This window comes from Saccopteryx leptura, chromosome 2, assembly GCF_036850995.1.
Source record: "Saccopteryx leptura isolate mSacLep1 chromosome 2, mSacLep1_pri_phased_curated, whole genome shotgun sequence".
In the NCBI taxonomy this organism is placed as follows: Eukaryota; Metazoa; Chordata; class Mammalia; order Chiroptera; family Emballonuridae; genus Saccopteryx; species Saccopteryx leptura.
The window spans coordinates 131,655,416-131,677,164 of record NC_089504.1 but is presented as its reverse complement, the minus strand read 5'-3'; the positions used below and the strand labels follow the sequence as shown (position 1 = coordinate 131,677,164).

The 21,749-nt window shown below is 47.9% G+C and overlaps 2 protein-coding genes across 7 annotated transcripts in view; one reads left to right on the top strand and one right to left on the bottom strand.

Moving 5' to 3' along the window:
- Positions 1 to 2,109: 2,109 nt before the first annotated feature.
- On the top strand, positions 2,110 to 5,921 carry AQP6 (aquaporin 6). Of its 3 annotated transcripts, XM_066365766.1 has the most exons (5): positions 2,110 to 2,707; positions 3,483 to 3,641; positions 3,917 to 3,997; positions 4,632 to 4,801; positions 5,145 to 5,921. In XM_066365766.1, exons 1-5 carry the CDS (start codon positions 2,315 to 2,317, stop codon positions 5,311 to 5,313), a joined length of 972 nt encoding a protein of 323 aa, XP_066221863.1. In that variant the 5' UTR covers positions 2,110 to 2,314; the 3' UTR covers positions 5,314 to 5,921. The 3 variants fall into 3 exon arrangements, with proteins under 3 accessions (XP_066221863.1, XP_066221865.1, XP_066221864.1); XM_066365768.1 differs by lacking the exon at positions 3,483 to 3,641; XM_066365767.1 differs by having other exon boundaries at positions 2,111 to 2,707; positions 4,632 to 5,282.
- Positions 5,922 to 15,584: 9,663 nt separating this feature from the next.
- Positions 15,585 to 21,749, bottom strand: part of RACGAP1 (Rac GTPase activating protein 1) — a 35,274-nt gene continuing 29,109 nt past the window's right edge. For all 4 annotated transcript variants that reach the window (XM_066368736.1, XM_066368738.1, XM_066368739.1 and 1 more), the window contains exons 11-17: positions 20,637 to 20,732; positions 20,352 to 20,550; positions 18,291 to 18,396; positions 17,998 to 18,130; positions 17,755 to 17,890; positions 17,204 to 17,312; positions 15,585 to 16,723 (exon numbers count right to left, since the gene is read on the bottom strand). In XM_066368736.1, the coding sequence (XP_066224833.1) occupies positions 16,648 to 16,723; positions 17,204 to 17,312; positions 17,755 to 17,890; positions 17,998 to 18,130; positions 18,291 to 18,396; positions 20,352 to 20,550; positions 20,637 to 20,732 (855 nt within the window). In that variant the 3' untranslated portion in view covers positions 15,585 to 16,647. The remainder of the gene's footprint in view (positions 16,724 to 17,203; positions 17,313 to 17,754; positions 17,891 to 17,997; positions 18,131 to 18,290; positions 18,397 to 20,351; positions 20,551 to 20,636; positions 20,733 to 21,749) is intronic.

Below are 21,749 nucleotides of genomic sequence, written 5' to 3'. Positions count from 1 at the left end.
AGCCAGCTGAAAGGCAGATATGGAAGTCATCCAGGACTACCTCCAGGAGGTCAGGAAACTTTTATTCATTCACTTATACATTCATTCATTCAACAATTATTTTTTTTAAAGATTTTATTCATTTTAGAGAGAAGAGGGGTAGGAGGAGCAGGAAGCATCAACTCCCATAGGTGCCCTGACAGGGCAAGGCCAGGGTTTCAATCCGGCGACCTCAGCCTTCCAGGTCCACGCTTTATCCACTGTGCCACCACACGTCAGGCAATTCAACAATTATTTATTGAGCACCTACAATAACCAGTCCCTGTGTAAGACACTACATGTAGAAACGAGCAAAAGTTGGCTCCTGCCCCCTCAGGGGCTCGCCTCTGGGGGGACACATTAACAGCATGGCGACACCCTATGATGACTGTATGCAGGAAGCGCTCAGGGGTGGTGGGAGCACACAGAGGGGCCTCATCCAGGAAAGGAAGAGGTGACATTGGAGCTGAGCTTTAGGGACGGCTTAGGGAGTTACCCAAGCAAAGGAAATGGGAGGGGCTCTCCAAGGAGAAGAGAGGGTATCCTCCAAGGTGAGACAACATGGAGTGTTCTAGAACCACTGTCCATTTGGTGAGGCCAGAGGGTAAAGAGGGTAAAGGAATGGGGAGAGGTGAGGGAGGAGGAGCAGGATCCCAGAGGGCCTTGGAGGCCACGAAGATTGCTCATAAAGGAGATGGAGGCTTTGAAGGGGTTTTAGCAGAGGAGCAGTAGGATCAGATTTGCATTTTAGAAAGATCACTGGGGCTGCAGTGTGGATAATTGATTGGAGCAGAGCAAGGGAGCAGAGAGAGAATGGTTAAAGGCTGCAGGCTGCAGGGGCAGCAAGGAGAGAGCACAGTCAGGAAATACTTAGGACTCGGTGAAGGAAGGCGGAGGCAAAAGAAACATGACTTTTAATGAAGATGTATTAATTTTAAAAAAGAAATATTTAGGACTCAAACTCAGCAGGACTTGCTGCCCTTAGTGGATGGGGCAGGAGGGGGAAAAGGGTCCAGGATGCTTCCCAGGTGCCTCCAATGGAGCTGGAGGACAGGAGGAGTGTGTTTGGGGGAATGGGAGAGAGGAGGATCTCACCGGGAGACAGATTGTATGTGAGGGGCTTGAGGACAACCAGGGGACATCCACTGGGCAGGTAGATGTGGCCAGGGGTGAGGTCCCAGCACCAGATGAGGTTAAGAGGTGAAGACGGCATTGTTTTAGCAGCTTAGCAGATTCTTCTTAGGGAGGGAATACTTTTGTTTGGGCAAAGACCTTGATATGCTGCTGGGGGTAAAAGGGCAGAGCCTAGGACATGGGTGACCTCAGGGCCAGTATAGTCACAAAAATGGCTCACCTGCCCTGTGTGAGATTAAGAGGAATTGTTTTGGCCCCTGAGAAGGAGAGTGGGGGTGGGAAAGGGGGGTGCTGAGGTGGAGAAGCCTGAGGGACGCAGAGACAGAGAAGAGAAGTGGGTGCGTGACCAGTGGAAATTCCCACTTGGCAGGCAGCAGGAGTGGCCACTGCCACGTGTCATCTGATTAGCTGTGGAATAAACCCGTCTTCCATCTGTCCCCTCTGCACCCCCACAGGCCCACATCCCCATAGTAAAGTTGATTGTTCACATCTGCTTTCTGTGAGTTGGGTTTTAGGTGGGAATGGAGAGAGCTGCATTTTACATGAGGCACAATGGTGTGAGCCTATCAGGAGGCAGAGCCTACAGGCAGAGGGGCCAGGAAAAGAGGAACTGCCCCCTGTGCCTCCCACCACCAGAATGCACAGGACCCTCTGAAGAGGCCTTGGACTTGGGAGTCTGAGTGATTTGCTCTATTTAAGCTGACATCAGGGATGTGAACACCCTGGAATCCCATGCCCACCACGGTTCCTGCACCTGTGGCTGTGAGGCTGGGCCTCTGCTTGCAGCACAGTCAGGCCTGCCCAGCTTGGAATCCTCCTGGGAGGTTCCAGATCAGCGCCCAGAGACCGCCCCCTCCCCCAGCTGTCAGGTGAGCTCAGCCTGGAGCAGGCATGTGAGCGCCACCCTCGTGCCCCCCCACTCCCACCACCCAGACACACATAGCCCTGTCAGCTCAATCCTTGCCAGTCTGACCCGTGCAGTCTTGGGGCAGCAGTGCGGTAGAGGAGCTGGAGGTGGGACCAGCGAAGCCTACATAGTGAGACAGTGAGCATCAGTCAGGAGACAAGAGACCAGAGGAGACAGAGGAGACCAGAGGCAAGGAAAACAGAGAGGCCCTGGGAGCAGAGGAGGCAGCAGCCAAAACACCAGAACCTACACACAATGGAACCAGAAAGGCCCAGCCTGACCAGTACGCTGGGGTGCCGGTTCTGGATGGCCATCAACAAGGCGCTGTTTGCCGAGTTCCTGGCTACGGGGCTGTACGTGTTCTTCGGTGTGGGTTCGGCTACGCGCTGGCCCTCGGCGCTTCCCTCTGTGCTGCAGATTGCCATTACCTTCAACATGGCCACAGCCGTGGCTGTGCAGATTGCCTGGAAGGTCAGCGGGGCCCACATCAACCCTGCGGTGACACTGGCCTTCCTCGTGGGCTCCCAAATCTCCCTGCCCCGCGCTCTGGCCTATGTGGCTGCCCAACTGTTAGGGGCCATTGTGGGAGCTGCTCTGCTTTACAAGGTCACACCAGAGGACATCCGAGAAACCTTTGCAGTCAATGTGGTAAGTGCAGGAGGGGGCAGCGGGTAGGGCCAGGAGGGAGGTGTCTAAACAGGTGGTCAGGGTGGAGGGCCAGGCTGGAGGCGAGAAACCAGACAGGTAAACTTTCAGGTACACGCTTTACACCTGCTCTGTGATGGGCCTGGGACCCAGGGGAATCGCACTATGTGTGGCTTTAGGGCAGGCAGAGCAGGAATGGGATTGTGGTTTGAGGAACAGGTGAGAGAAGCCACACTAAGAGGCAGGAGCTGGAGAAGGACCCGGCATTTAAGGGTTGGGGCAGCCAGGGCCGGCTGGGGCTGTAGGTGGTGGCAGGGGCCTGCTCGCATTTTATCTTCCTGCCCAAGTATGCCGCGTCCCCTGCTCCTCTGCTTCCCCGTGCCCCTCCCTCCCTGGGACCTGAAGGCCTGTTTTACTGCCCCTTTCCCAGGTTCTCCTAATCATCTATGTTCCACCTCTTTCCCCAAGTGTCCTTCTTCCACTCCCACCCAGCTTGTAAGCATGTACCCCAGCTTCTCTGCGCCTCCCCTTTCCCACCCGTCCTGAGCCCCTGCCACCCGCCTAAATCACTGGTCCCAACCAACCACTGAGGAGGGAAGGGTCACACTGCTTCTGCAGGAAGCAAGTGGCTTAGGCTGTTCCGAGCCCCATTGCAGTTCTCCTTAAATCCTGGAATGGCAGTGGTGAGATGTCACCCTCTTACAATGAAGAAATGAGGCCAGGGGGTCACTATCCCCTGGCAGGCCCGTGTGGACTCCAGTGTAACCCCTTCACCCAGGTCAAGAGCCCTGTCTCAACGGGCCAGGCGGTGGCACTGGAGCTGATTCTGACCCTGCAGATGGTGCTCTGTGTCTTTGCCTCTACTGACAGCCGCCAGGCTCTGGGCTCCCCAGCCATCATGATTGGGATGTCTGTGGCAGCGGGCCACCTCATTGGGGTAAGAGGCAAAGGGAACACTAGGCATATGCACACACTGCTCCCTCCTGGGGGGTGGGCTGGGGTGGGGCTGCAGGGGCCCTGAAGACCAGTAAATGTCCCTCCCTGAGCCCCTCGTATCTTGGGGCTGCGGCTATGCCCTGCACTCCAGGCCCAGGATGTGATGCTGCAGAAACCAAGGCCAGCACTGCGGCCCTGAGCCAAGGCAGAGGGGACTGTCCCCTTCCAGACCTGCCTAGAGCCTCCTCACACCCTGAACCCACAATCTCTTCCCAGGTCTGCTTCACTGGCGGTTGCATGAACCCAGCCCGCTCCTTTGGTCCTGCCGTTGTCCTTGGGAAGTTCGAAGTCCACTGGGTAAGACCCTCTGCTAGTAGTCATGGGAGGGGTGAGGGCCCAAGGAGGGGCAATAGGGACTGTTACCAGCAGCAGGCAGATGAATCTCCCTGCCACAGACAATTTTGACCCCCACTGGAGGTTTTCCTAAGCTCAGAAGACCAGAGCGAGTATCCTGGCTTGTACTTCCTTTCTTTCCAGCTTTAACAGCCCAGGGTACCCAGTGGATTAGCAAGAAATGGGCCAGGGCAGGAGCTACAGCCCCAAGCCTCAAGTCATGGCTGTTTCCTTATTCACTTTCTCCAGCTGGACCAATTTCCAAACTTGGATAAAGAAAAAGAGAAACAGAAATAGACACATATGCCAGCAAAGATAGGAAAAGCACTAGCCAGGGCTCCCGGCTGGCATGGGGAGGTGAGAGGAAGGAGAAAGGAATGGTGAGGGGACTGGGCCCACCCTGTGGGAGGCAAGATCCCCTCACCTGCAGGGACTGGGGTGGGAGGAACTGGTGCTTCTCAAATTTGCCACCTTTTAGATAGCTTGAGGGTTCCTGTCAGACCAAGTCAGCACCAGGGGGAGGAGACAGGGGTCCCAAAGCCACCCTATGGTCCTGATCGCTCACAAGTCGGGTGCCCACCTCTCTCTTCCTCTTCAGATCTTCTGGGTGGGACCCCTGACAGGGGGTGTGCTGGCTTCGCTGATCTACAACTTTATCCTGTTCCCTGACACCAAAACCCTGGCCCAGCGACTAGCCATCTTCACAGGCACCACAGAAATGGATCAAGTGGTAGAAGTGGAGCCCCAGAAAAAGGAATCCCAGCGCAGGTCAGGGGACACCGAAGGGGAGAGTGTGTGTCAGATAGCCTAGAACTTGGCCCCTGCCCTCAGGCTTCTGAGAGGAGCCCTGTATGTGGGCAGCATGCCTTGTGTGACAGGACTTTGGGTTTTCTGAGAGGAAGGGGAATTTTGAAGGGTATATAGAGAGGCTTGGCCTCTTGTCCTAACAGAGTGGGCAGGGGATTCCTCTCTCAGGCATTACAATTCTAGATAGAATGTGGGGAACAAATTTGTTCAATTTCCTCCTCCACCATCTCTTAATGGGATAGAGCAGAGGGAGGCAGGGGAATTCATAATTGCCCTCCCCTCCTCTCATCTATCTGGACTCTAGATCCCTATGTCTTGGAAAAAAAGGAATTAGAGCCCAGACACCAGTCTGCTTAGAGACTGAAGACTCAAGGCACCTCGGTGAACCCCAACTTCTCACATCACCCTTGAGAAGGAGGGGCCAGACTTCCCAGAAGACCAAGAGCCCCTCAGAGGGATGTCTCTGCTCTTGAGTGTGGTCTGGGGGGTAGGGCTCTCCCCTCAGATTGGGGGATTCCTGAGGACAGAGATTACCCTCCCAGTACAATTTCATTCCTCCCCCCCCGCAACCCCCCCCCCCCCCCCGATGTTCAGGAGAGGCCCTGCTCTTGGGAAGAGCAGACACAGAGAGGAAGCTTTCTCAAGCTAGCAGAGGGTCATTTCCAGGGCAAGATCTGGGTGTCTGCCCGCCTTCCACCCTATAGTCCTATTCACAGGAACAATTCTGAGAGGACAGCCCAGCCCAGTCCCTGACCTGGGCCACAGGAGCTGTCTCCAGCCTCCTCCTCAGATCTGCCAGGACCTCCCAAAAGCGGTTGAGCAAGTCCCGAAGATGGTAAGGATGACCCAGGAAACCAAGATTTTCAGTTCAGTGCCTGTGATGGACTACCAGTCTCAGTTGGTTTGTTAGTATTTACAAGCTGCCCACAACTTGGGGTCCTATCTGGATCTCAGCTTCCCCAGCTATCAAATGGCCACAAGCTTCCCCCAGAGAGGGCTGTGAAAACAAAAAAGAAATTGGAAAATGTGTTTGGAAGTTAAAATGTTACAAAAACAAAGCAAATAAATGATGATTATTGTTGCTATGACTGTGATGGTTGGGTTTGAATACAATTGCTGTTGGTAATGGGAGGAAAGAGGGAGGAGAGAGGAAGAGGAGTGAAAGGGAGGAAAAGAGTAAATTTTTCTCATTTCATCAGCTCCAATTACAGGGCCCCTGCCTCCTTCTCTGCTGGGTCTACCAACCTGGGAGCTTTGTGTGTGGGGGGTGAGTGTGTGTGGAGCTTTGTAAGGGGGAGAGGATGTCCTAGAATGAAGGCACAAGCCTGTAAAAGTCAGTTCTCATCTCTATGGCACCCGTCACCATGGTATTGAGATGCAGCAACCAAATCCATAAAATAGATAGGTTCCTTTCTATGATGTCTCCAAAGGGGCTGAATGGTGGGGAAGGGGCTGCCAAAGTCTCCCCAGGTCGGGTAACAGGGCCCAGCTGTGACCTATGCATCCCTGGGACTCATGGCTACAGTGACCATGCTGTGCTGTTACCCTGTCAGTGCAGAACACAGTGCACAGCTCCCCAAGCTGGGCCACACTCCTCCATCTTCACAATCTGAGCCCAGGGCTTCTTGTGCCCTTTTATAAGCAGGGACAGATGGACTGTGTGTGTATGTGTGCAAGAGAGAGGGAGAGAGAGATGTAATATGATTGACTTGCTAAAGGTCACCCAGCTTAGTACCACAGTCCCTTTAAGATCTCCCAAGCTCCCAGCTTAGAATTTTCCAAAATAGCGCTCCAGGGGGTCTTATACAAGCTGCAGCCAGAGGATGAGGGAAGCAAAAACTAAAAGGTTGAAGAGGGCAGGGGGTGGAGCTCCTGCAGTAGGCCCTTAAGCTCCTAGACAAATGATCTCCGCATCCACACCCCCAGAGCAGAGCACACACTGGGTGCTCAATAAAAGTCTGATGAATGAATGAATGACTGAGGCTGGGTGGCTGGGAGGGTGGGGAGGTAGTAATTGATCAAGAGGAGAATTCAGAAGTTACAGCTCCAAATAAGTCAAGATGACAGCAGCTGAGGAGTTGTGCTTTCCCACAGGGATAGCTGGGAAGAGGGTACACAGTCACAGGGAGTCCTCACTCCTACTTCAGAGCCAATCTCTGTCCCAGAAACTTCAGGACGGAGGGGTGACTGACTGCCAGAAGAGGAAGCTGGGGGCTACTTTCACAAACAGTTCTTTGAAGCTGGGCTGTCGGAATAGGACTAGGGCAAGGAGACAAGCTTCGTGAGAAGTGAGGAATTAGGTTAAAATCTGAAGAGCATCCAAAGTTAAACAGAAATGAGGAACCAAAGGTGAGCTTCTCCTTCTCTGCAGCCCTTTAATAGGACAGCCAGCCATCTGTTCGGATGAGGGAAGGGCTGGCCTTCAGGAAACCAAGTGTCAGTGGTTCCAGCCAGGGGCAGAGGGCTTCACAGTCACAGCCCCTGGGCCTGGGTGGGAGGTGAGGAGCACAGAGAGGACTGAGACCCCACCAGGCAGACCCTTGATGTGCACTCTCTTCCTCCCATTTGTCAGGAGTTTTTAATTAATGGTGTGTAATCTGATCTGGCCCTTCTCCCTGCTGAGCACTGTCTTCAATCAGCAGAGCCATCTGCAATTGTAATTCATAATTCTCCCCAGAGGGAGGGAGACTCCGGACGGGTGCCTTGGTGATTAATACAATTAGCCTTTTATGTTGATGATCATCTTAGCAGGAGCAGATGATGCCAGCACCTAGCCTAGGCTGTCGCTTCCTCATTGGCTGGCAGGAAGCCCCTTTGTGCTTCCCACCCCCACTGCTACCTCAGGATGTAAAGAGGACAGGTCTAATCTGGGACCACACTACAGAAGGGACAAAGCCCACAAAGGGGCCAGGTTGTGTAACACATTTGGGCTCCCTGGACTGAGGGGAGGGGAGGAGCAAGACGATGACTTATTTTCCAAAGAAAACCATTTGACCTAAAGGATTCTATACAGCAAGGTTAAAAGAAAAAGACTACATAAAGGTAGATTAGGGATTGAAAGAATTTAAATTACAGGCTCAGGCACTTACAGTTGTGTGTACTTGAACAAGTCACTGAAGGATGCTGAGCCTCACTTCCTTCATCTGAAAAATTGGGTCTATTCCTAAGGGGGCTGGAAGAACGACGTGGCGCATATGCACCCCGCACAGCACCAGGCACTGAGTCAAAGCAGTAGGCAGTAGCCAGCTTTACCACCATCATCATCTGCCATTCCCTCTGCCAATAAGTACCGCCGTTTCCCCTCTGGTTTCTAGCGCAGCCAAGCTATTAGTAAAGAAGGGGTCACTTCCTCCCCATACCCTAGGCTTAGCTTGAGCAAAGGAGAGTGAGCATGAGTGGGTTGGGCCAGGAGGATCCAGAGGAAAGGAGTCAAGAATCAAACCTAGGAAAGAGAACAGGGGAGTGGAGCACTGGGGTGATGGTGGCTAGGAGCTGGTTTGGGGGAGGTTCGGGGAATAAGGGTAAGGAAGCTGGTTGGTGAAAAGAAGCAGGGCTTTGAGCATGTGGAATTTCATATGGCAGCTAAGTAAACAAAAAGGAGCAGTCATCGGAGTTGAGGGCTTAAGAGGCAGCACGATCAAAATCTGTGATCTCTGATCTATAATGAGGTCAAGTGATCTGGAACAAGCTGACTGGGGTTTAGATGGGACCATTAGGTCAGGAGAGGGGATCACCTCAGTCCCTCTGGGCCCCCAGCACTATTCTCCAAGATCTGGAGCAGCATGAGAAGAGCACTCCTTATCACAGGATGTTAATCTGCAGCCAGTGTGAGGCCTGGCAATGTCAGGAGGAAGACAGGGAGGAAGGAGGGAAGGGGGCTATGAAGGGCTAATCAAGAAGAAGCATCAGGCCAAGCTGTGGCCACTTGGGCAGCTGGGGCGGGGGGTCCACACAGCCAACATCTGTAATCATGTCTCAGGGATGGGCAGCTACACTGAGGAGCAGTCACATATTTAGCAAAAGTTGCAGAGGGAAGGCATGGTTCGTGAAGGACGATTATGAGTGTGGGGAGTCCAACTGCACTAATTAATAGGCAGCAGTTAATGGACAGAAAAGGGTGAAATGAAACTGTTTCACAGCTCTGATTAAGTCGGATAAAGGAGCAGTTGTTGCCAGAGCTGAGCATGGAGGAGGCCAGAGAGAAAGGCAGGGACCAAAAACTCCAGCCTACCCCATGGACGGATAAAAACAAGGCCCAGCCAGGCTAGGGTCCAGTCGGCTGCCAAAAAGGCCAGGGCAGAGTCGGCGGTGCCCAGTAATGGCATACCAGGCTGGAGGTACTTGCTTAGCCTGGAATATGCTTCCCCAGCTGCCTTGTTCATCTTGAGATCCAGCTGTAATGTCGTCACTTTCCAGGCTCTACAAGCCCCCAGTTCCCTTCTTCCTCTGAGCTCCCACTGCACTCAGCACCCACCTCCCCCCTGGCACTTAACATATTCCTTTAGAGTTATTTGAACACCTCTCTCTACCAAACAGGAAGGACTTCGTAAACAAAATTATATTTTTAGTTGGCTTCTCATCTCAGGGCAACAGTTACCTTAACTTCTGTCCTTTTCTTGTCAGTTCCTAAACCATGGCCTTCCAATTTCAAGGGAGGAAAAGCCCTCCTCTGGTATTGTGGATTTGGTGAACAAATTGGACAAAGAATTGCAATAAACACTCCCAACTCCCTGCAAAGAATATCTAATACCTCTCATCTCTTTTGTGTTAAAGCAACCTGAATGTTTCAGCCTATATTGTGATTTCAGAACTCCACCAGGATGGAATACTATTTTGGTCTTGGCCTGATTCACAATGGCTTTCTCCCCCCTTCCCTGACTCAGGTGTCACACATTATGGCTCTGGGGAGTCATGGCCGGGACAGATGTTGATCCTATCCCACACATGCTCTGTGCCAGATACCCTGGAGCTGAACCTTACTTTTCCTGTACCTCAGCTCCCCTAAGACCTGAGGGAACACCGTTTTAATCTTTCCACAGCTAAGTAGCAGGTTCCCTGGCCTCCATATCTAGCCTACCTCCCACAAACAGCTAACACTTAAAACCCAATGTCACTGATAATAAGATGCACCATCATTTTATGAGCCACTAAGAAAGAAAAATCACTGCATTTTATTAGTAAGATGCCATTGATTATAAGATAGTCTAATTCTCAGAGATTTTAAAATATATATTTTAAATTCACCTTATGATCAAAGAAATGATCACTTCAGTCTCGAATCTTGGCTCTTTAAGTCAGGTTTTAAGAAAAGGGGAATGAAAGGCCAAAGGGGGACCACAGTGAAAGGTCTCAAGTCTTCTCCTTCCCCTAGCAGTGGTCGGCAAACTGCAGCACACGAGCCACATGCGGCTCTTTGGCCCCTTGAGTTTTTAGCAAAGGCCAGTTTAGGAGTACCCTAATTAAATTAGTAACAATGTACCTACCTATATAGTTTAAGTTTAAAAAATTTGGCTCTCAAAAGAAATTTCAATCGTTGCACTGTTGATATTTGGCTCCGTTGACTGAGTTTACCGACCACTGCTCTAAGGGGATGGATATCATTGCCTACGTGTGTTCTCAACTCATCTGCATGTCTGTTGCTAGTCCAGCTTTTAAATATACAGGCCATGCCTCACTGTGAACATCTTCTCTTCCCCCGTGTCAGGGGATCCACTAAAGAGAACCCCACTGTCCTCATGGAGACAAAGCACAAGCCATACAAAGCCAGAACCACTATTTTTGAGGAGATAATCACCTAGCACCCCAACACCACTTATCCAACCACTTCCCATCCTACCAGGTTATCTGCCCCAGAACCTCCAGGCCAGCACTACGAGAAGATGCCGAGATTAGTCATTTCCTCCTAATCGGGCTAAGACAGCTCCGTTAAGCTGCCGACTGCAGGCAGTTCCCGTTAAAGCAAAGCAGCTGGAAAGGGTTTAGCCCTTTAATGCCAGCAGCTGTATCTCCACAGTGCGGCTGCTCTGCTGAGGGGCTGGACTCTGTCCAGAAGCATCAGGCATTTAGCCCCAGTCAATGTATATTAACCTAGGAGGAGAGAGCAGCCAGCTCCCTGGGAGGAGGGGAGGTAGTTCATTTAAGCACCTCCACCCACGGGCTTTGCTTTCCAATGAGGAAGAAAAATTCCAGCCCCTTCGTCTCCCTTGCTCTGCTAAAACCTGGATGACTGTATCATCTCACAGACAGAAAGAGCTTTCTCTGTAGCAAAGCAACTCCATTTCAAAACCTCACCTAAGGACAGATTCACTTGTTAGTTTTGACAACATAGACTTCAGGCCTTTAACCATGAGACTTCAGACTCATTCTCCTTTAAGCTGGTTATTTTTTCTGTCTGAGGTCTTAAGTATTCTTTTGATCTCAGGTATGTATAAATGTAGACACAACAGACTGACTACCTCTTTTTGGAGAGCACTGGGCCCTAAGGTTGATGAGGGAGAAAGCTGAACAGCCCTCAGAAAGCCCTGGCACAGAGCAGCCTTCTGAAGAGAGATCACTCAAAGACGTCTTACTCAAAGCCAGATGGTGAACATGAGACGGGGTAAGAGCTAATGCCACTCAGGGGGAAAGCCAATAAGCTAATCCGCTGACACGTTTCTGGAAACAGGCTGATGGCTTTGGTTCAGAGACTTGCCTGTTCTTGGCTCTGAACTTCAGAGCACACAAAATACACATGGGTGGCCTGAGAACAGACTCCCACCAGGAGCAACCTCAGGCACCCACACCAGCTTTTCCTCCTCCTTCCACAAAGACAGCCCTGCATCTTCCAGCACAGGTCTTCCATTCTGCCAGAAAATACCTCCATTAAGACATTCTCCTGGCGAGTTTCTCCCTCCCAGGAGCACGCCTGTGCCTTTCCCATCTTCTTCCCTCTCAGGTGTGCATCTCCTAAATTCTAAGGGTTCCCACACAACCAGGGCAGCAGTGAGCAGCAGCAGCTCATCCTGGGATAACCCCCTGAACCTGTCTCCAAGGCCCCCTTTTCTGACTTTTCAGTGAGACAAAGCAGCCCTACCTAGGCTCTCCTGTGGCTTCTAGCCTAAGCCCTTCCTTGTTACACTGTCCCCAGCTTTAACAAATGTACTCTCAAGAAAAAAAAAAAAAAGACATTTTCCTGTCCCAAATGCTTTTCCCAGAGGTCTGGGCCTCGGTTCTCTTTCTGAGTCATCTGTTGAGAGTACATAAGATGGCAGATCTACATACAGCCCCAAGTGGAATCACTACGTACCTAATAATATATTGACAAGCCCATGATGGAGAAATCTGAAATAGCAAGCACCACAGCTGACCTCCAGACTGGGGCTACAATCCCCAGGTTCTAACTCTGGCTAAAATATAATCAATTTGGCCCTGGCCAGTTGGCTCAGTGATAAGAGTGTTGGCCTGGCATGTGGATGGATGTCCTAGGTTCGATTCTCAATCAGGGCACACAGGAAAAGAGACCATCTGCTTCTCCCCCTCCCCCCTCCTCTCTCTCTCTGTCCTCTCCTGCAGCCATGGCTCAATGGGTTCAAGCACCATTCAGCCCCACGCACTAGGGATAGCTCTGTGAAGCCTCTGCCTCAGGCACTAAAAACAGCTCAGTTGCGAATACTGGCCCCAGATGGAGGGCAGTGTTGCTGGGTGGATTCCAGTTGGGGTGCATGTGGGAGTATGTCTCGGTATCTTCCCTCATCTCACTTGGGAAGAAAAATAAGTAGTTTGTGGGAATTGGAGCCAAATCACCTCTCTGAATTTGTCAATTGGCATGACATCACCAATCCTGCCTACTGCATGTGAATGCGGTGAGATCAAGTAAGATGATAAATGAAAGCACTCTGTATATTGTAAATCACATTACTTTTCCTAGAGGCTCTGTGGGGAATCAGTTCCTCAGTCCATCTTCACTGGTGACCAAAGAAGATATGAACTGGCAAGTGCTTTCCTTAGGTCTTAACTACCCATTTATGTGTGTCTGAGCCTAGCACACAGATGGTATCCAACTGTATGAAATGTGAGAGTAATGCTATATAAAACAATGCAACTAAATGAAGCCTGGCAAGAGTTATAGAGAAGTAGACAAGAGGAAAAATTCTTGCTTCCAATTGAGTCCCTGAAAAGTGGCCTCCTTTCCCATTCCACATGACTGCAGAGGAGAAGGCTCCCACACACTACAAGGTTATTCCTGGTGATGTCAAGCTGTCTTCCACCTGACTTCGTGAATAGAAGCCATCAACAAATACAGACTCTGAGAACCAAAGTCTAATAAATTAAACAAATTAAGGACCTACTGGACTAGGGCCTTCACTTATTTACAAAATATACCACAGGGAGCAGATTAAAAATTTTTTTTAATTCTTAGGTTAGCTACACATTCTTCAAACCCTGTTTATACTAAAAGCACCATGACTAACATGCCCCAACTCTGTGCTTAAAAAGCTTTTTGCATCAGTGGCTTCAACTTGGGTCACAATCAAGACTACCATCAAAGCACACTACTCAAGAACCTACTGTGTGAGATATGACGACCTAAACACTGAACTCTGCCACCCTTGCTTCTCAGATCTAGACTGCACAACAGCTCTTTCCCTGCTCATGCTGAGTCTAAGAAAAGGTGATTCAGGCCCTGGCCGATTGGCTCAGCGGTAGAGCGTCGGCCTGGCGTGCGGGGGACCCGGGTTCGATTCCCGGCCAGGGCACACAGGAGAAGTGCCCATTTGCTTCTCCACCCCCACCCCCTCTTTCCTCTCTGTCTCTCTCTTCCCCTCCCGCAGCCAAGGCTCCATTGGAGCAAAGATGGCCTGGGCGCTGGGGATGGCTCCTTGGCCTCTGCCCCAGGCACTAGAGTGGCTCTGGTCGCGGCAGAGCATCGCCCCCTGGTGGGCAGAGCGTCGCCCCTGGTGGGCGTGCCGGGTGGATCCCGGTCGGGCGCATGCGGGAGTCTGTCTGACTGTCTCTCCCCGTTTCCAGCTTCAGAAAAATACAAAAAAAAAAAAAGAAGAAAAAAAAAAAGAAAAGGTGATTCATAATTAAGCAAATCTTTTGGTGTACCAGGCACAGCAGTGGGTCTCCCAAACGCTTTTCCAATAGAAAATCATATATTTTATGTATATGCATATGCATACATGCCTGTCTATCTGAGGTTTGAGGTGAATAGGGAGGTCCTATTGGGACAAAAAAACAACAAAACAAAACCAGCAAGCCTGGTATCTTTACTCCTTGCACTTACTTGGCACTACCTGTCACCTTGTGCTGTACAATAATTTAACCATGAACGTAAGAATTCAAGCCCCCTTTCAATGCCACAGGTTCAGTTCATAGCCCCCCAAAATGACCAATTTCACCACATTAAATCAATTGAGCACCCTATAGTTCTCCAATCAAAACTCAGATGCCTTCTATTTCTGCAAGAAATGAAGTCACCTTCTCACAGGAGAAATCATTAAACATCCAGTAATAAATGCAAACTGTTGTTGCTGAATCAAACCATGTAATGCTTGTCCAGTTAAATAAACATCAAACTTAGGAGTCTTACATAGATTGATGGAGAACAATTTAAAGATTCTGGCTATAAGCAAGTGGGACAGTAAAATTCAACTGCAGTAAAGGAGCAAGAGGTAGCAGCAGAAAGGGTTAGGAGCAGGGGGTAGGGGTGACAGCTACTCCAAAACTCTGAACCCTTTCCATAGATCTCACACGAGGAAGTACAATTTAATTAAGAAAGCCCTTGAAAGTGGAAAGTCAAGTTGTTCCACATGAAGTGCTATTAAAGAAGCTGAAGGTGGGTACACAGTTCCCTTTGTTAATATCGGAATTATATTCATGGCTTGAGTCTCTTAGCCTCACCCAAAACTGAGCAACTGGCTGCCAACATTTGACACACAGGTCCATTTCCTTTTTCGTTAATGGGCCCTCAGTTCCTGCATAGGGAAGTCTTGCCTTCACTAACATTATACAATCCATTTACTTCCTCTCCATTAGTGACTTAGAATGTTCCTTGGGGAGGTAATAGAGAACAGCAAATATGGAGCCAGGCCAATACTAGGCTTGTAGAGACATAAGAAAAGGGATGGCATGTAGCACAAAGTTTAAGAAAAAACAAAACCTAATAGGCATGTGTGTGTAAAAGGGCAGGGGGGAGGGGAATAGGGAGAAGGACCCATCCTCTGTCAATTTGCTGAGGCAGATGGGCCCTGCTGTGAGAGCTGCCACCTCCTGGGAAAAAAGCCAGGAGGTTGCCTCCTTTCTCCACAGTTACATATTAAGCCTACAACTGTTTACGTTCAATCTCAGATACATTCTGTTCACCAGCTTCCGAGTTCCAAGCACAGGTGCCCTCAGTTAATCATCCCAGCTCACTCCAGAGTCACTTCCAGCAGCGAAGGATGTTCCTTCCAGGCAGTCAGCCAGCCAGAGGTTTTTTTTTCCTCCTTAATCTGCACCATTCTAAAGACTTGTTTAAAAGTTTGTTTTTTGTTTAAAGTAGTTTCTTCAAATTAGAGGATAACAGTCATAAGGACAAATCTAAGACTTCAATCTGGACAACAGAAACAATGAGAAACAGAGAAACAAACTTCTGGTGGTAGTAAAGGCTGGGTGGGGGAAGGAATGGAGATGAAGAGACTCAAAACACTTTGAGGAAAAAGTATTTTCTTTAAAAAGGTGTTAAAAACTACCTTCCAGGACAAGAAAACCAACCTCACATTCATTTTGAGAAAACTTTATTTTTTTTCCCAAAATATTATTCTAAATAATTGTTTTACAGACAAGGGTCAATATGGGTCATAAACATCTATAGAAGAAAGCATTTTTATAGACATTAAAAATAATTTTAATATAAGAAAACACTCATATTTACCTAGATGTGGCTATGTTACACAGGAAGATTTCAGCATCCAAAGTGCAAAGGCAAAATGACTGTGACTTTTCTTGCCACACAAAATATTGACTTATCTCCCCTACAGTGTACTCTTAATTGTTAGTTGGGATGAAGAGACAGCATACTGACCTCCAGCGTTCCAGTGGGCAAGCAGGGCTCAGCATCAGAATGAATTCAACTTATGAGCAAACTGGCTTTGACCCCAACCAAACCCAAAGTCCAGCCAGAGGCCCATTAGAGATAAATACAGTTGTAGTGTCACTTTTACAAGGTTGTACCACTTAACACTATTAGATCTAACCAATCCAAATTAAAGCTAAGCATATGCCCATCACTGGTTCTGTCCTCACCCTATCCCATTTTTATGAAGGTTCCATGTTATAGTTCCAGTTCATAATGGGGGAAGGGAACTTCCAAGTTCTCAGAAGGAGCCATTCTAAATCCTGTCCAAACCCGTCTTTACCCTGCCCTCCCACCACCCACCCTGAAATAAGTCAGTCTTACTAAAGAGGTAGGGCTTCTGTCACTGTCTCATAGAAATAAATTCTAAGTAACACCAGAGAAAGGTTATTCCATGAGCAGCATTTAGCTTTAAGCCAAAAGACAAGCCACCCCACCCCAGTCCCCATAAAATCACAATGAATCCCATACTACCCCTCCACCCCTGTAAAGATCTCTCATCTAAAGCTCCCAACGACAGCACAAGGTATTGATATTACATTACCTGAGGAGAAGGAGAGGAAGATATATATAGTTTTAATAAACCCCCATGCACAATTAAATGTGATTAAAAGCCTAGAGAAAGCAAAAAGTAACGAGTACAGGAGGCTGCAGAGTACAGGCGCGCCCTTTCTTGCAGTCGGTAAACGCTGGGAGGACAGGAGACATGACTTCACTTGAGCATTGGAGAAGCAAAAAAGTTGCCTTGTCGTCCTAGGTTGGTAGCAGACTTGCTTTTGCTCCCAAATCTAAAGAAAAAGAGAATAAACTGGAAAACTATTCTATAAAAAAGTCATAAATGGACAACTATAACAGGATGATGTAATCAACCAGAAACCCCACAGAAACTACTCTGTCATCTCAGAGGAGAGGGCAAACAGTAAAGACCTTTAGATCCCTTTAAAAAGGGGGATCCTTATGGCTCCAGGTTTCCTTTTTATTTTTTTTAATTCACTTTAGAGAGAAAAAGGGTGGGGGAAGAAGCAGGAAGCCTCAACTCCCGTATGTGCCTTGAGTAGGCATGCCCAGGGTTTCGAACCTGTGACTTCAGCATTTCAGGTTGACACTTTATCCACTGTGCTACCACTCATCTGGCTCCAGGTTTCTTTTTAAAGTCTGTCACTAGCTAAGATCTAATTCAATCTTTCTTTCAATTAGCTTCAGCATGATGGGAGAGAAATCTAAGGGAAAAATAACCCTATTTTCCTAAGCAGGCCAATTCCACATACCTGGGCGTGTTCCTGGTGAGGGTGGAGCGGACTCGTTGCGACAGGGAGCTGGATGAAGGAGTCTTGAGAAGCTGATGCTCAGGAGTGGTCACAGGCCCCAGTAAACTCACTTCAATCAAAGTTGTCATATTTTTAAAGGAGGGAAAAAAGAAAGCACCTTTGTACGTGGCCAGTTTTAAGCCTAAACCCCTGTAAAGCACTTAAGAGCTAAGACTAGAGACCTAGCAAAGTCCCAGAGATCATTTTTGTCCTCATGTTGTAACACACCAGTGTATCTTCTGAACTATGCCAGCAACTGCTCAATGAATGGCTGATATTCACTTATACAAATTAACATTATATCTATATACTTTTAAATTTCCATATGGGCCAAGAACAAAAAAGTGAAAAAAATCAGGACAGTAGAACTGTACAAATTTTTCTTTAATGTTAGAATCCTCAAAATAAATTTAATTTTCATGAAAGAACATAAATTTCAAACAATTCTAGCAAAGACGGAGAGAATACACGAGAGGGAGTCAGGTCCTTTAAAAAGCTAACTCAGGCCTTACCTTTAATATCTGGTGTTTGTGGTGTTGAAAAGGCATTTGAGTTTTCAATGACATGCATGGGGTCAATGTTCTCTTGTTCCACCATCATGAACTGACTCCAGTATTCCAGGGGCAGTGAAAGCAAGCGTTCTACTACCTAAAAGCCACCAAACATGTTAGCAAATTCTCAAATCTTAGAGCTTATCTCTCACCAGTCTCATGTTATCATGTCACACAAGTTCATATATATAAATGTTTGCCTACCTTGGGTTGACGCTTGATGTCCTGTAACATTGTCATTGGATCTGGATTGGGCACAGCATGGGCAACTATTGTAGGGCCAAACACTTTAGCCAGATTGGCAACATCCATTTTAGTGTTTGGGCTCTGAGCCACTCTAGGCAAAAGAGCATTAAATTAGAAGATTGTTCCTTCACTTAAATAAAGACGAAAATATAAGTTCTACAAGAAAACAATTCACCTCCTAACACACAACCTACATTATCTTTCCTTGGAAAATTCCCTAACTCCCAGAAATAACTTTTTGCTGTTCTTACCTCTGCAAGTGAATCATGAGGAAAGCCAATGTGTCTCTGTTGGCCTGGGGCAGTTCACCAACAGCCTGGTACATGGCAGCTATGCTGTTGTCCTCATCTGTGATTTCTGTAAATAAAAAGAAAGCATCAAGAGGCCTAAGACTTCTTTCCCTTGACAGCAAGCTTCCAAGTTATCGACCGAACTCTCATCTATACAGTAAGCTCTGAAACTTCTGATTAGGTTCATGACTGCATCAGACTCTAGTTTCATTAACAAGCAGGATACTGGCAACAGCTCAGTATTAGAAATCAGAACTTAAAACAAAAACAGCTCTTGCAGTTAGGTAAAGCTAGCTAGCAACCCATGTTCCAGGACGGCAGATACACAACCGCTATGACAACAATTATCAAGAAGGTATTTGTTCATAAAACATGTTTATGGGCCTACTACGTGCTAGGTACTATTGGAGGAGTTGGTCAAAAAGCTGATATTTATCAAATAGTAATACATCTAATAAAATAAGGCAGGCAAGAACCTAGGCAGTAAATGAGAGCTGTTACTTTAGACAAGGTGGCAGGAAAGGTTTCTGAGGACAAAATACCCAAAAAGAAACAAGTAAGAAATAAAGAAACAGCCTGACCAAGCAGTGGCGCAGTGGATAGAGAGTCAGACTGGGACGTGGAGGACCCAGGTTTGAGACCCCGATGGTAGCCAGCTTGAGCAATGGGTCACTTGTTCTGCTGTAGCCTCCCAGTCAAGGCACATATGAGAAAGCAGTCAATGAACAACTAAGGTGCCGCAACGAAGAATTGATGCTTCTCATCTCTCTCCCTTCCTATCCGTCTGTCCCTATCTGTCCCTCTCTCTGACTCTCTGTCTCTGTCTCTCACACACACACACACACACACACAAAAAAAAAGAAATAAAGAAACAAATCATGCAAATATCATTTCAGGCTGAGACAACAACTAATGTGAAGGCTTCAAGGAGGCTTGGTATGGTCTAAGAATTGTAAGAATTCCACTGTAACTGGAGAGGAAAGAAGGAAAGGGTATAAAAGGAAATGATTTGGAGACATAACCATGAGCCAAATCATGTAAGGTCTTTGGGCCATACTAAGGACTATGGATTTTATTCTGCGAAGGAAGGGAAGCCATCGGAAGACCCTGAGGACAGAAAGGACATTATGTAATTTAATTATAAAAGAACCACTCTTGCTACTCTATGGGGATCATACCATCAAGGGCAAGAGTATAAAAAGGAAAATCAGGAGGTTCTTCCATCACTCCAGGACAAGAGATACTAAGAGTGGTAGTAGTGGAAGGGGTGACAAATTTCAAATTTAAGCTATATTTTACAAGACCTCTAGGCCCTGGCCGGTTTGCTCAGTGGTAGAGCGTCAGCCTGGCGTGCGGGAGTCCCAGGTTCGATTCCCAGCCAGGGCACACAGGAGAAGCGCCCATCTGCTTCTCCACTCCCCCCTTCTCCTTCCTCTCTGTCTCTCTCTTCCCCTCCCGCAGCCGAGGCTCCATTGGAGCAAAGTTGGCCCGGGCGCTGAGGATGGCTCTGTGGCCTCTGCCTCAGGTGCTAGAATGGCTCTGGTTGTGACAGAGCAATGCCCCAGATGGGCAGAGCACTGCCCCTGGTGGGCATGCCGGGTGGATCCCGGTTGGGCGCATGCGGGACTCTGTCTGACTGCCTCCCCGTTTCCGGCTTCAGAAAAATACACACACATACACACACAAAAAAAGACCTCTGTGGACAAGATTTGCCAATAGATTAAATACGGAGTGTGAGAAAAAGCAATCAAGGATGGTTCCAGGTTCAAAAGGACAACCAAACTTGACCAAAACAACAAAAAGCAACAGCAAAAAGATCTGTTAGAGCCTTATACAGTTTCAACAGGAAGAGGACAGGCACAGGCAACAAAGATATAGTTATTTATCCATATAAGTATTTGCGTATCTACTATGTTTCAGGCACTATACTAAGTGGGGATAAAACTGCAAACAAAAGTAAAAAATTCCTGCCCCTTGTGGATCTCACACTCAAGTATTAAGATCTGCCTGATCTGTCTTTACCTGCTGCTTCCATAAAAGTCTTGTTTAGCCGAAAGGTCAGAAGGGGTTCTTTGAGGTTTCGAAGGAAGTCTTTCAGGAGGCTACAGACAGCATGAATGTCATCCACTTTACTGAGGAGGGGTACAGTTTTCACTCTGAGAAATTTCTCTTTCAGTTCTTTCACTGTCCGGTCGCAGCCTGAGACCCGATACAGACCTGTCTATTATTGAGATGATACTATCAGTTAAGAAGTTCCTAAGTGTTAACACAAGTAACCAACTCACCCTGTCCTAAGTTCACACTTACCTCGGTCAGTCCTCTCTGCTCAATCTCATTTACACAGTGGACAATAATGGAGGGGATCATTGGAGAAGTCTGGGACACATAATCTGCCAGCATTCCCTGAAAAGGGAAAGTTTAAAATGATCATTTAGCCTGACCTGTGGTGGCGCAGTGGATAAAGCGTCGACCTGGAAATGCTGAGGTCGCCGGTTCAAAACCCTGGGCTTGCCTGGTCAAGGCACATATGGGAGTTGATACTTCCAGCTCCTCCCCCCTTCTCTCTCTCTGTCTCTCCTCTCTCTCTGTGTCTCTCCCTCTCCTCTCTAAAATGAATAAAAAAAAAAAAAAATTTTAAAATGATCATTTATACCACTTAGACCAGCAGCTCTAGACCAGTGGGCAGAACCATCTCTAGACTAATACTCAGGCTGGGGTATCAGTCTACTTTTAAATTTCTATTCCCAGTGCATATATTAGAAGAGAGACAATTATTTTTCCTACTTCCACACCACAACTGATTTATGGTCACAAAAATCACACTCTTCATAAGCAAGTAATAAAACCACTAGCTACAACTGCAACCTTGCTTCTTTTCTACTCAAGAGCATCAGAAAAGAGGCAATGATGAGCCTGACCAGGCAGTGGTGCAGTGGATAGAGCGGCAAACTGGGACGCGGAGGACCCAGGTTTGAAACCCCGAGGTCACTGGCTTGAGCACAAGCTCACCAGCTTGAGCGTGGGATCATAGACATGACCCCATGGTCACTGGCTTGAGCAAGGGGTCACTCACTGCTGTAGGCCCCTGGTCGAGGCACATATAAGAAAGCATCACTGAATAACTAAGGAGCTGCAACGAAGAACTGATGCTTCTTATCTCTCTCCCTTCCTGTCTGTCCCTATTGGTCCCTCTTTCTGTCTAAAAAAAACAAACAAAAAACAATGAAGCAATGATGAGATTACAGGTATGGCCTTTAATGTAAACTAATTTGTTACTTTAAAAAAGAAAACCTTTTAAATTATTCTTAGTAAGGAAAATTAACACAATTTAATTGATTGTACACAAACCCACCTAAAGGGAAGAACTCCATGGAATTATATTAGAGTACCGGAAATTTGTAAAAAAATCTTTGCACAAAT

Excerpts from the sequence above, each read along its gene's own strand:
- AQP6 (XM_066365766.1), top strand. The coding sequence starts at position 2,315 with ATGGAACCAGAAAGGCCCAGCCTGACCAGTACGCTGGGGTGCCGGTTC. Across the intron at positions 3,998-4,631 it reads GGAAGTTCGAAGTCCACTGG|ATCTTCTGGGTGGGACCCCT; the intron begins GTAAGACCCTCT and ends CTTCCTCTTCAG. Across the intron at positions 4,802-5,144 it reads AAAAAGGAATCCCAGCGCAG|ATCCCTATGTCTTGGAAAAA; the intron begins GTCAGGGGACAC and ends TCTGGACTCTAG.